The sequence below is a fragment of the Pelobates fuscus genome, chromosome 9, assembly GCF_036172605.1.
Source record: "Pelobates fuscus isolate aPelFus1 chromosome 9, aPelFus1.pri, whole genome shotgun sequence".
NCBI lineage: Eukaryota > Metazoa > Chordata > Amphibia > Anura > Pelobatidae > Pelobates > Pelobates fuscus.
Window position 1 is genome coordinate 140443338 of NC_086325.1, and position 12303 is coordinate 140455640.

Genomic DNA, 12303 nt, shown 5'->3' on the forward strand with positions numbered 1-12303 from the left:
CTAGATTAGTGATTACAATACATCTAACAGAAACAATAAATTATTAACACATGCATAGGGTTATTTACAAAAGTGTTAGGCCCAAGTGAATTTGAAATTTTACTCCAAAATAGTAGAACTGGTTTGAGGAATTCTTCACGTTGGGCTTTTTGGACCAAAATATGAAATTCACACTTCAGAGAAATGTTCTGAATTGACAAGATAATTGCACGTTTTAGAAAAGTAAGAATTCCCCAACTATTCCTCCGCCCTCTGCTATTCCGGACCAAAAATCCCCCAGGTCAACTACCGACAAGTCAGTGTTTCGTAAATAACCATGTGAAACGAAAATAAATAAGGTGCCTCTTTATTAACCGTAAAAGCAGAAGATTTTAAATAGCTTATGCCATTGCAGCATTGGACAGACAAGATATCTTTGAAACCTTCTCACATCTTACAGTTAAAAGGAACCCTGGTGGTGGGAGATGAGGGGGCATTTTTTATTGTTAATCTATAGTGTTAGTTGGGTTGTTTAATAAAAAAAAAAAAAAAAAGATACAAAAATGACAAAACAAATTGTTAAAATGAAACAGGGGGGCCTGAAATTTTAAATTACCCCTTTACGTACTTGCAATTAAAAGTGACACTATAGGCACCCAGACCACTTCAGCTCACTGAAGTGGTCTGGGTGCAGTGTCCCTATCCGTTTAATCCTGCACTGTTAATTATTGCAGTTTTTGATAAACTGCAATAATTACCTTGCAGTGTTAATTCCAACTCTAGTGGCTGTCTGTCAGACATTAGGCATGAGGACATCCAGCGTCACCCAGAAATCCATAAAAAAGAATCCCCACGAGGGAGTAGGCACTATAGTGTTAGGAAAACAATTTTGCTTATCTTACACTATAGTTTCCATTTAAAGGGACACTATAGTCACCTGAACAACTTTAGCTTAATGAAGCAGTTTTGATGTATAGAACATGCCCCTGCAGCCTCACTGCTCAATCATCTGCCATTTAGGAGTTAAATCCCTTTGTTTATGAACCCTAGTCACACCTCCCTGCATGTGACTTGCACAGCCTTCCATAAACACTTCCTGTAAAGAGAGCCCTATTTAGGCTTTTATTGCGAGTTCGGTTTAATTTAAAGATTGTCTTATCCCCTGCTATGTTAATAGCTTGCTAGACCCTGCAAGAGCCTCCTGTATGTGATTAAAGTTCACTTTAGAGATTGAGATACAATTATTTAAGGTAAATAACATCTGTTTGAAAGTGAAACCAGTTTTTTTTTTTCATGCAGGCTCTGTCAATCATAGCCAGGGGAGGTGTGGCTAGGGCTGCATAAACAGAAACAAAGTGATTTAACTCCTAAATGACAGTGAATTGAGCAGTGAAATTGCAGGGGAATGATCTATACACTAAAACTGCTTTATTTAGCTAAAGTAATTTAGGTGACTATAGTGTTCCTTTAAGCACCAAAACAGCCTCTTTTTCCCATGCTGATGTCAACAGGCTTGATGACCATTTTGTCCAATCAAATTCTTCTTCTAGAAGCATTCTGGACTTAAAGGGAAACTATGGTGACAGGAAAGCAAACTTGTTTTCCTGACACTATAGCTCCCCCCTCCCTCGTTCCCGTTGGTGCAGAAAGTGTTAAAAAACCCTTCTGTCACTTACCTGGATCCAGCGTTGATGTCCCTTGGCGATGGCTTGAGTCCACCTTCGCTACTCCACGGCCGTCACCCGGGGGAGATCTAATGCGCATGTGCGGCAATAGTCGCGCACGCATTAGGATTTCTCCACATGAAAGCATTATACAATGCTTTCCTATGGAGAATCAGGTGACGTTGGAAGTCCTCATGCATAGCGTGAGGACGTCCATCACCGATTAGGCGACTAAAAGTCACCCAACAGTCCGGTAGACACAAAGGTAATTAGGGCAATTTCTTTATTAAAAAAAAAAAAAAAAAACTCACTTTGGTTAAGGGAACTAGGACACTGCACTCAGATCACTTCAATTTGCCTATAGTGTCCCTTTAATGTACATGCACGGCAATTACTGTAATGATCTAATCAAATGCTTCTACCAGTCAAGAAAGAACAGAGTCAGACTCAGTTCTTACTGTGCAAGCACGATCTAGTGGCTATCAAGGAGACAGTCATTAGAGAGAGGTTTAATCTCACAAAGTAAACATTGCCGTTTCTCCAAAACAGCAATGTTTAACACACCAGGAGTACTGCACACAGACCACTTCAAAGTCAAAGAAAATTCTACAGCTTGGCTACTTTAGACTACATTTTACAATTTTATTTTTCATTCTCTACAATTTGCAGTTTACTGATTAAACACCTAGTTTAACAATATGGAAATTCTTTTCAGAAAATGTAATTAAAAGATATATGATCTTACAAGAAATGGAAGCGGTTACATAAAAATATTAGTGATTTTTACAGAAAGGTGCTTTGTCAGTTGAGAGATTACTAGCAACCTCCAACGAGCCCAAACATATGGGAATTCTCTCACCGGTGTTAATTGTGAGAAAGCAAGACAGCTGCTGTTACTACAGAATATTGCCACGTGGTTATTTATAGACAGAAGTAATTCATTTACAAATACAGGCACCAACCCTCACGCACACCATCTCCCCTGTGCCATTCACCTTGGTTTCTTCCAGACGGTTGTACACCTGCCAGAAGTATTTGCTGAACAGCTCCTTGCTGATTGGCTGCCCGTTAATCCGAATTCGCTCTCTCACCTGTACCAGATGTGGGGAGCTATGGGTAAAAGATAATGACATGAATACAGACAGCAATTGTTTTGCTCTTGAGACAACTGAAATTAAACTTTATAACCTCTGGAACCTCTTCAAAATCATTAAATGGATTCTCCAGTGCCAGGAAAATTATTGCAGGACCCTGTAGTGCCCCTCTCCCTCCCACCCCACATACCAAGTTGCTGAAGGGGTTAAAGACTTACTGGAGTCCAGGACCGATGTCCCTCAGCACAGATCAGGCTCCGCCTACTCTCCTCCCCTGCCGTCAGCCAGCGGGGGAGACCTACTGCGCATGTGCGGCAATGGCCGCGCACACGCATTAGACCTCCCCATAGGAAAGCATTATCGAATGCTTTCCTATGGGGATTTCGGCGACGCTGGAGGTCCTCACATAGCGTGAGGACGTCCAGCGTCGTATAACACACTTTTCGTGTTCTAAGAACATGGAAGTCCCTCTAGTGGCTGTCTGATAGACAGACACTAGAGGAGGACTTAACCCTGCAAGGTAAATATTTGAGTTTATGAAAACTGCAATAATTACACTTGCAGGGTTAAGGGTAGTGGGAGTTGGCACCCAGACCACTCCAATGGGCACAAGTGGTCTGGGTGCCCGGAGTGTCCCTTTCAGCACAGAGCAGTTTACTCCAAATAATTTTTTCCTTTTTTTTTTTAAACCTAGAATTGCTGACAATAGCGTAGGAATCTAGGACAAAGCAATAGAGTTGGAAAACCAAACATTCTAATTCTATTTTTCAAGATCTGCTATTTATGTCTGAAACAAGAAATTTTCTTTGTCAATTAACCACAATTCCCAGTTTAGTAAATAAAACCCACATAAGGGGGAAAAAGAAATCTGCATGCTCAGACATTCCTTCCACAATCCACTGGACATACAATGCTAATACAAGTGGTTTCGAATTTTTTTTCTTCTTCTTCTTTTTTTTTTAAATGGCTTAGTTGGCAGTGTTGTAACATTGTAAAAAAGTGACAGTGACTTTAAATAAAATATGTAACGGTAGAACAAGTACATATAGTAGACCAGTGGTTCCCAAACCAGTCCTTACAGCCCATCAACAATCCAGGATTTATGTTTTTTTTTTTATTATTGTATTTTTGTTTTACTCCAATGGAGACACTGACGAAACCTGGACTGTAAATGGGTCTTGAGGACTAGTTTAGGACACTGGCATAGACAATCAAATGTTTAAAGGAATTCTGTGAGATTATGAGCATGTTATGGAGTTTTTCCACCCATTCAGTTCCTAAATGCATGTAAACAATATTTAGCAATTTGCCACCATTTAAAAAAAAAAAAAAAAAAAAAATTTTCACATAAAGTAGGTAAGTCAAGAGTATTATTATTTATAAAGCGCCAACAAGTTACACAGCGCTGTACAATGAGTGGACTAACAGAGACGAAGCCGTAACCAGACGAGTTGGACGCACAGGAACAGAGGGGTTGAGGGCCCTGCTCAATGAGCTTACATGCTAGAGGGAGTGGGGTATAGCGACACAAAAGGTAAGAGTATGGTAGAAAAGTAGGTAGTGTTCATTGAGGGCTTAGGGTTTTGTTTTGATGACTGTTTCAGGAGAGGAATCAGGGAGCGGGGAGGGAAAGCTGTTCACAGTTTAATTGATATGCTTTCCTAAAGAAGTAAGTTTTCAAAGATTTTTTTGAAGGAGTGGAGATTGGGTGAGAGTCTAACAGAGAGGGGAAGAGCATTCCATAGGAACAGTGAAGCCCTAGAGAAGTCTTAAAAGGTGGGCCTCAGAGCTAGGAGTACGAACAGAGGTTAGACGTAGGTCTCCAGCGGAGCGTAGGGGCCTGGACGGGACATATTTGTGTATTAGTGAGGATAAGTAGGTGGGAGCAGCATTATGTAGAGATTTGTAAGCAAGTGTCAGGATCTTAAATTGGAGTCCTATATCTTACGGGAAGCCAATGGAGGGACTGACAAAGGGGGAAGGCGTAGGAGGTGTGGGCGGACAGGAAGATGAGCCTTGTCGCCGCATTCATTATAGACTGTAACGGGGCAAGTTGGGAACACATTAGAACCACTGAGAAGCGGATTACAGTAGTCAAGGCGAGAAAGGACAGCAGCATGGACAAGCACCTTTGCCGTATCAGGTGTTAAATAGGGTTGGATGCGCACAATGTTTTTGCGATGGAAGCGGTAGAATTTGGCAATTGATTGGACATGAGGGGTGAAGGAGAGGTCGGAGTCAAAGAGAACACGTAGGCAGCGAGCCTTAAAGGTAGAGTGGATGGTAGCGCCATTGACTTGGAGGGACACAGACAAGGGAGTAGCAACACTTGAGGGAGGGAAGACCATAAGTTCTGTTTTGGACAGGTTTAGTTTAAGTTTAAATGGGCAGCCATCAAGTTGAAAATAGCAGAGAGTCAGTCAGACACACAAGTAAATAGTGGTGGTGAGAAGTCAGGGGATGACAGATAAATTTGCGTGTCATCCGCACAGAATTGATAGTGGATGCCAAAGAAGCTGATGAGTTTACCAAGGGAGGCAGTGTAGATGGAGAACAGTAGGGGACCAAGGACAGACCCTTGGGGAATGCCAACAGAGAGGAGTTGGAGAGAAGAGGCAGAGCCAGAGAATGAAACACTGAAGGAGCGCTGGGAGAGGTAGGAAGAGCACCAGGAGATCGTGGTGTCTCATAGACCGCGATTTCGGAGGATGAGAAGAAGCCGTGGATGATCGAGTGTGTCAAAAGCAGAAAGTTCGAGGAGAATTAGGATAGAGCAGTGGCCATGGGAATTAGCAGTGATATGAACATTGTATACTTTGGTCTACAGCTGTTTCAACGGAGTGAGGAGCGCGGAATCCAGATTGAAGAGGATCAGAGAGTTAGATTCGAGGAAGCCTGTCAATCTCGCATACACAACTCGCTCAAGGATCAAGGAAAATAACAGCAGTAGCGAGATGGGGCGGTAGTTGGACAGGGAATTAGGGTCAAGGTTGGGCTTTTTCAGAATCGGGGTTACGGTTGCATGTTTGAAGGGTAGAGGAAATGTGCCAGAGGAGAATGAGAGGTTGAAAATTTTTGTGAGAGGCAGTGCAAGAGAAGGAGACAAAGTGCGGATGAGATGCAAGGGAATAAGATCAAGGGAACAGGTGGTGGGGCAGGAGGAACAGAGCAGAGCAGAAACCTCTTCTGGTGTAGCGGGTGCGAATGAGGACAGCTGAGGGAGTGTGGTTAGGGGAAAAGTTCGTAGTGGATGGAGAGAGATGAGAGACCTCTTACCTGATTTTCTAAATTTTCTCAGTGAAGTGAGTTGCAAAGTTTGTGGGGGTCAAGTTGGTAGGAGGAGGTGGCACGACAGGGCGAAGAAGAGAGTTAAAAGCATGAAACAGTTGTTTGGGCTTGCGGGAGAGTGTGGTTATGAGTGTATTGAAGTAGTTTTCTTTTGAAGAGGAAAGAGTCAGACTGTAGGAGTGCATCATAAAGTTATATTGGAGGAAGTCAGACGCAGATTGAAACTTTCTCCAGCAGCATTCAACAGTTCTGGAACATTTTTGGAGGTGTTGGGTCAGCTTAGTGCGTTTACGTGTAGGAGGTGCCATGATGTCTAGTTGAGAGGAGAGAGTGGAGTTGTAAAGGGAGGTCGCAATTGGTGGAAAATTTGCTGTAGGTCAAAACAATACTGCACATACATATTGGCTGTGGTCATAGCAAAAACAAGCATATACAAAGTTTATATATGTATGTGGTTTCACATGCATTGTATAAAGTGATTAAAACATTAGATTATGTCATATAGCCATTCAAACTAGAGGAGCATATGCACCCATGATTCCCAATACACAAAGAGGGGACATAGTTCACATACAGAGTCATTGTATACATTATTATTATTTTTATTTTTTTTTAAATAAAAGTAAAGATACAAAAGCAAGCCTGAAAGCCCTCAGCAGCGGTGACATACAGCATAACTTCAGAGTATCACATCTTTTGGCACAGCTGCACATTGTTTAACGGAATAAAACATTAAATTGCGAAAAACATGCTTAGGTACATTTGGCCTTTTGGCCCAATCGTTTAGACTGCATAGTGTGCCTGACATAGGTGCTACGATTAGTTGGTCGGTTGACCCTATTGTGCTAGAGCTGATCCTTGAACACTACGATGGCTACCTTAGTATGTGGAATCTTGCACATTTATTTAAAAAACTTATGGCGTTCAAGCCATGTTAGGAGCTATGGGTAGCGTTTAAGTGATGTTAGGGATTAGCGGCTTCCACGTTGAGCGTGACATGTATGCAGAGTAATCTGATGCTCGTCGTAATATGGAGATTACACAGCTCCGAGATAGTTTGCCTAGTATGAGTTTACATGGTGGGAGTTGGGTGTGTGTGTGGTTATTCATAAGAGAGCTAGCATTCCCAGGCTATGCTCTCATGCATGCAACTTGTAAACATTGAACTGAGGGCTACACCCAACATATGGAAAATTAAGATAACATTTAAGCAGATGCATCAGGTGTCTCCTTCCCAGGTGTTCGTCGTGCAGCATGGATGAATGGGAGTACTTTAGCTGGGTCCCAGGCAGTGGAGGTAGATGGGGCTACGAGGCTAAAGGCTGCTAAGGACAGTGTCCATCTCAGTGATGTCTGTCACTTTGTGTTCGGTGCCTTGATGTGGAATGAAGAGTACGTGCGTCAGTCCCCAGCGGTACTTTACTCCCATGGCTGTTAGTGTTGCTGTCAGCGGACGGAAGGATTTCCTCCACCGCAGAGTAGCACGCGAGAGGTCAGTGTAGAAGGACAAGTCTATGTCTTCGAACCGGAATGGATTCTTTCCCATCGTGGCATTCATGAAGGCCGCCTTTTCCTGTCCATTCTGGAATTTCACCAATAGGTCCACTGGTAGCTGTGCTTGTGGGCACTGATGGCTTGGGCAGGCAAAACATTCTGTCAAGTTGTATTCCCTTGGCTTGCCTGGGAGATAGGAGGGCGGCAAATAGCCTGCGAATGAGGTGAGGAAGCTCAGCTGGGGCTATTTCTTCAGAGAGGCCCCTGATTTTTACATGCTTCCAGCGCCTTTTGTCTTCCATGGCTGCTATTTGAAGATTGAGAGTAGTGTGGGCGGCAGTCACGTCTGTGACCTGCTTTCTAAATTCCAGGTGTAGGTTTGAGAGGTCTGCTCCACCGCTGTGAGATGAGCGGTGAACCCCCTGATGTCCTCCTTCACCTGGGAAATCTCAGCGGAGAGCATCTGGCGGAGGTCTGTGATGAGATTGTTGAGTATCTCCATGGTGTCCAGGTGAGAGAAGCCAGCGGTCAGCTGTGGAGGCCCTTTATATTCTAGGTTTTCAGGATTGTGTAAGTCCTCCGAGCTGTCTGTGAAGTCGAAGTCAGTCGCCATGTTAGGATCGGCCGTGCCATGCGTTCTCCGCAACAGGTCTCCTATATCTGCCGAGAACCGCGGCTGATCCGGTCGTGGCTTTTTGTTTTTTCTCCCCATCAGCGTGGGTGTTTTTTCCAACCTGCTGTTGGTTTGAGAGTGTCTTTTTGAGGCCTTTATCGGCTTTTAGGGAGAGCAGTGAGCGTGCGACTGATCTCGTTGGGAGCTAGCTCCACCCGCCTTTTTAATCAGCACAATTTGGACGTTTTTGATGCTCATTGTAATCTCTATAAGAGAGATCGAATTGATAAGATGTGAGTGCTGAAAACCTTATCTATAGGTTCTATCAGGCTGTGGATATTTTATTCAACACACACTCTGAGAATCACATTATCAAAATAACAGACTGTTATATCAGAGGGAATTTCTCCAGCTGAATATTAAATGTTCCAAAGTTCATAGAATACCTGTAAAATCCAGTTTTCAAGCCACAGTTGCGAAGGATTTGCTCTGTGAAAGCACACGTGGATCCCTGAGGAGGAAGCAACACATAAAATCAGAACTAAAATATTACCAAATAAAAATGTGAATAGCTGGAAAAACAAAAACAAAAAAAAAGGAGTTAAAACATGATTTTTCTATATGAATATAGATCCCAATTTACAATACAGATGAATCTGTTCAATTAGGTAAGTCTAAGATTCATCCAATCAGCCCACATGCCATCACTCACTCAATACAACTGCAATAACAGACTGTTCAGCACAATGCTTACATTATTAGAAGTGCCAAACGAATAGGTGATGCTTCGGCCACACAAGGCCCTGATCAAGGACAAAAATGTGTCCTAATTTCTCGGTTTATATGCTCACTGAATACAAGTAATTTCTGGGTTACAATAGCTCAGCTGTGTGTGCCTCTGTGGTTAAGTCATCACCTTTGTTTAGGATCATGGGGGGGATAAAATGTTATTAATCCCACACACAAAAATGTCCTACAGGGGAGTCTGGTTTTAAAAAAATAAATAAAAAAATAAATGTAATTGAATTGGTTTTTTTTTATATTAACACAGCCTATAATGCCCTCTGTCACTAACCTACTACACATAACTCCTTTAGGGGGCAATGTGCTTTATCTAAGACAACACCTGTGATAATTTTTCCTTTTACCAAATTAAAAAAAAAACAAAAAAAAAACACACCTTAATCCTAATGTTCAACAATTACTTTTGATGCTAACTGCGGTTATGCGATATATATGATCCTTTGACTATACATTACCTGTAATCTTTGTGGATTAAGAATAAAGAGAGATTGACAAAAAAAAAAATGATATTACATAAAAGAAAAACCTTTTTTGGTCAATCTTTATTTATAATCCACAAAGATTACAGGTAATATATACACACACACGTATTAAACAAAAATAACAACACAACAACAAAATAAAAAGAAACCATACCAAACTTAAGTAGCCAGCGGGTTTACTTATGACAAATATATATTTTTTTTTAATACAGAACTTTAGCTATAAGAAGCAAAGCAGGGTTGTGAAAGGTAATGAATTCCCCAGAAATCAATATCGCTCTGTCAGGCTTGGTGTAATCTGACTCCTGATAAAATACAGTGTCATAGCTTGTATAGGGGAATAACTAAACTCTAAGCATGAGACTGCAGTTATACTAATAACGTGAATTAAATAGAGCCAGTGTCATATTCAAGCAAGCAGAGAACTTATAATTATTATAAAAAAAATGTTTTATATATATCGTCTGATTCCAGGCATACGTGCCCAGCCAAAATCCCATTTCCCAGCTCACCTTTCCTTTCGTCCCAGTTACGTGAATAATGTTTAACTGATCCAAGTCTTCCACCTGTAGAGAAATAGGGACATACAAGTCACATTTGTTTTTTTTGTTTGTTTTTTTATTCAGTTGAATATTATTAGGAAAAAATTTACACAGAGTTGGCAATGAGGTAGGAGCTCCAGGCTCTAATAAAACAAGATTTTCCCAGGATACTTTGCCAGACTTACATTTCGTCCATCTGCGATTTACAGGTTTTACGCACTAAACAGGGAATTGAAAAAACTAATTTCAAGATTTCAAGACCACTGAAGTAGCTGACCTGGAAAATTTTGGAACTCAGGTATAGTCACTGCTTGGCTATTTAGACTGATTCTTACATATAACTTAGTAAATAAACTTACAGATCTAATTATTGCAGACAGGTATACCAGAACAAAATGGCTGCCATTGCAACACTTACCCGCAAACCGCTCCTCTCCAGAAATAACCTCATAGCCTTTAGTTGCTCTACAGGATCACTGCGTTGTCTTTTGACATGTTCCAGGTAACTGGCGTTGGTTTGCAATGTGTTCAACGTGCGGATGGCGTCCTGTACAAAAAAAGTGGGGGGGGCGGGGGGGGGGGGGGGATTATGACAATAAGAAGGACACAAAAGGGAGGATGCACAGCTCAGTGGGACAATATAGGGGTAAATGACTGAACCAAATTATTTTTTTTATTTTTTTTACGCACCAACAAGTTGCGTACTGATTAAAAATATAAGTAGTGTGTCCATCGCGCAGGATGGAAAGTGGATATATCTCTGTTCTGTAGGATGCCTTTTTTGTCCAATGAGAATTTAAAAGCATGAACGAGAGTCTTTAAAATCAATGCAAATCCAGCCCAAGTCCTTGATTACTTCTACCTCTCCCCACAATTTCTGCAAGCATTGCTTACCATGGGTTGCATCAAGGCTGTATTCCCACACGACATGAATAAATAACCTGCACCATGGAAAATTCTAAACTGGGATCTTCTTGTGCAATTCCCGTTTAAATTTACACAAAATTAAGTGTGAGTTGTACACGGCGATTCATGTGACCGACAGTAAATGCTCACCGGAAAGTGGGAGTCTAAATTCCTGCCTGGCCCAACTTGGCCTTTTTTATCAGCATTATTAAAAAGCAAAGTAATCACAATCTATTTTTCTTAAAGGAACCTTACAATCATGATGACAATGCATTCTCCTTGCATTGGCTACGGTACATGGAGATCAGGGTTTCTGGGTTGTTGTTTTTTTTTTTTCTACTAGTTACAACAAGGGTGAGTTCCATCACAGAAGAAAAGCTACTGTGTACAAATTCAGGCATTCAAGTTTCAGTGAACGAGACAGTGCTGCAGCCAACTGCATCTACAGCTTTATTCATAAAACAACACAGTTTGTGCAGGGCTGACGTTAGGCGTCTTCACGCTCTACATGAAGACATGAAACGCTCCGTATAAAGATGCACTAAATTACGGGAGTTGTGGGGGCAGTTAGTTATTTATTGAGGTGAGAATTCAAAATGAATTTCACATTTAAGACCAAAGAAGCTGCACATGAAGCATCACTGAATTAGAGAATGTTTCCGGTTTGACTATTATGACCTTAAAGTTGAAATTCGATTTGAATTCTCACTTTGGTGAATGATCCAGTAAGACTCTTTATAAAGTGAGAATTTAAGGTGAATTTAGAAATTTAAAGGTCTAAAGACTGTAAGAACTCTAAGTCAGCTACTTTGGCCTTAAATATGGAATTTGATTTAAATTAAAGGAACACTATAGTCACCTAAATTACTTTAGCTAAATAAAGCAGTTTTAGTGTATAGATCATTCCCCTGCAATTTCACTGCTCTATTCACTGTCATTTAGGAGTTAAATCACTTTGTTTCTGTTTATGCAGCCATAGCCACACCTCCCCTGGCTATGATTGACAGAGCCTGCATGAAAAAAAAAACTGGTTTCACTTTCAAACAGATGTAATTTACCTTAAATAATTGTATCTCAATCTCTAAAGTGAACTTTAATCACATACAGGAGGCTCTTGCAGGGTCTAGCAATCCATTAACATAGCAGGGGATAAGAAAATCTTAATTAAACAGAACTTGCAATAAAGAAAGCCTAAATAGGGCTCTCTTTACAGGAAGTGTTTATGGAAGGCTGTGCAAGTCACATGCAGGGAGGTGTGACTAGGGTTCATAAACAAAGGGATTTAACTCCTAAATGGCAGAGGATTGAGCAGTGAGGCTGCAGGGTCATTTTCTATACACCAAAACTGCTTCATTAAGCTAAAGTTGTTCAGGTTACTATAGTGTCCCTTTAATTATAGTGAATAACCCTGTTAATGTTAGAGTGTTCTTTTTTGAA

General features: G+C 41.2%; 1 protein-coding gene across 2 annotated transcripts in view; it reads right to left on the minus strand.

The window, feature by feature from the left end:
• Window positions 1-12303, minus strand: part of FPGS (folylpolyglutamate synthase) — a 60306-nt gene that overhangs the window by 13036 nt on the left and 34967 nt on the right. For both annotated transcript variants that reach the window (XM_063431407.1, XM_063431406.1), the window contains exons 2-5: window positions 10379-10507; window positions 9931-9984; window positions 8579-8643; window positions 2639-2753 (exon numbers count right to left, since the gene is read on the minus strand). In XM_063431407.1, coding sequence (XP_063287477.1) covers window positions 2639-2753; window positions 8579-8643; window positions 9931-9984; window positions 10379-10507 — 363 coding nt within the window. The remainder of the gene's footprint in view (window positions 1-2638; window positions 2754-8578; window positions 8644-9930; window positions 9985-10378; window positions 10508-12303) is intronic.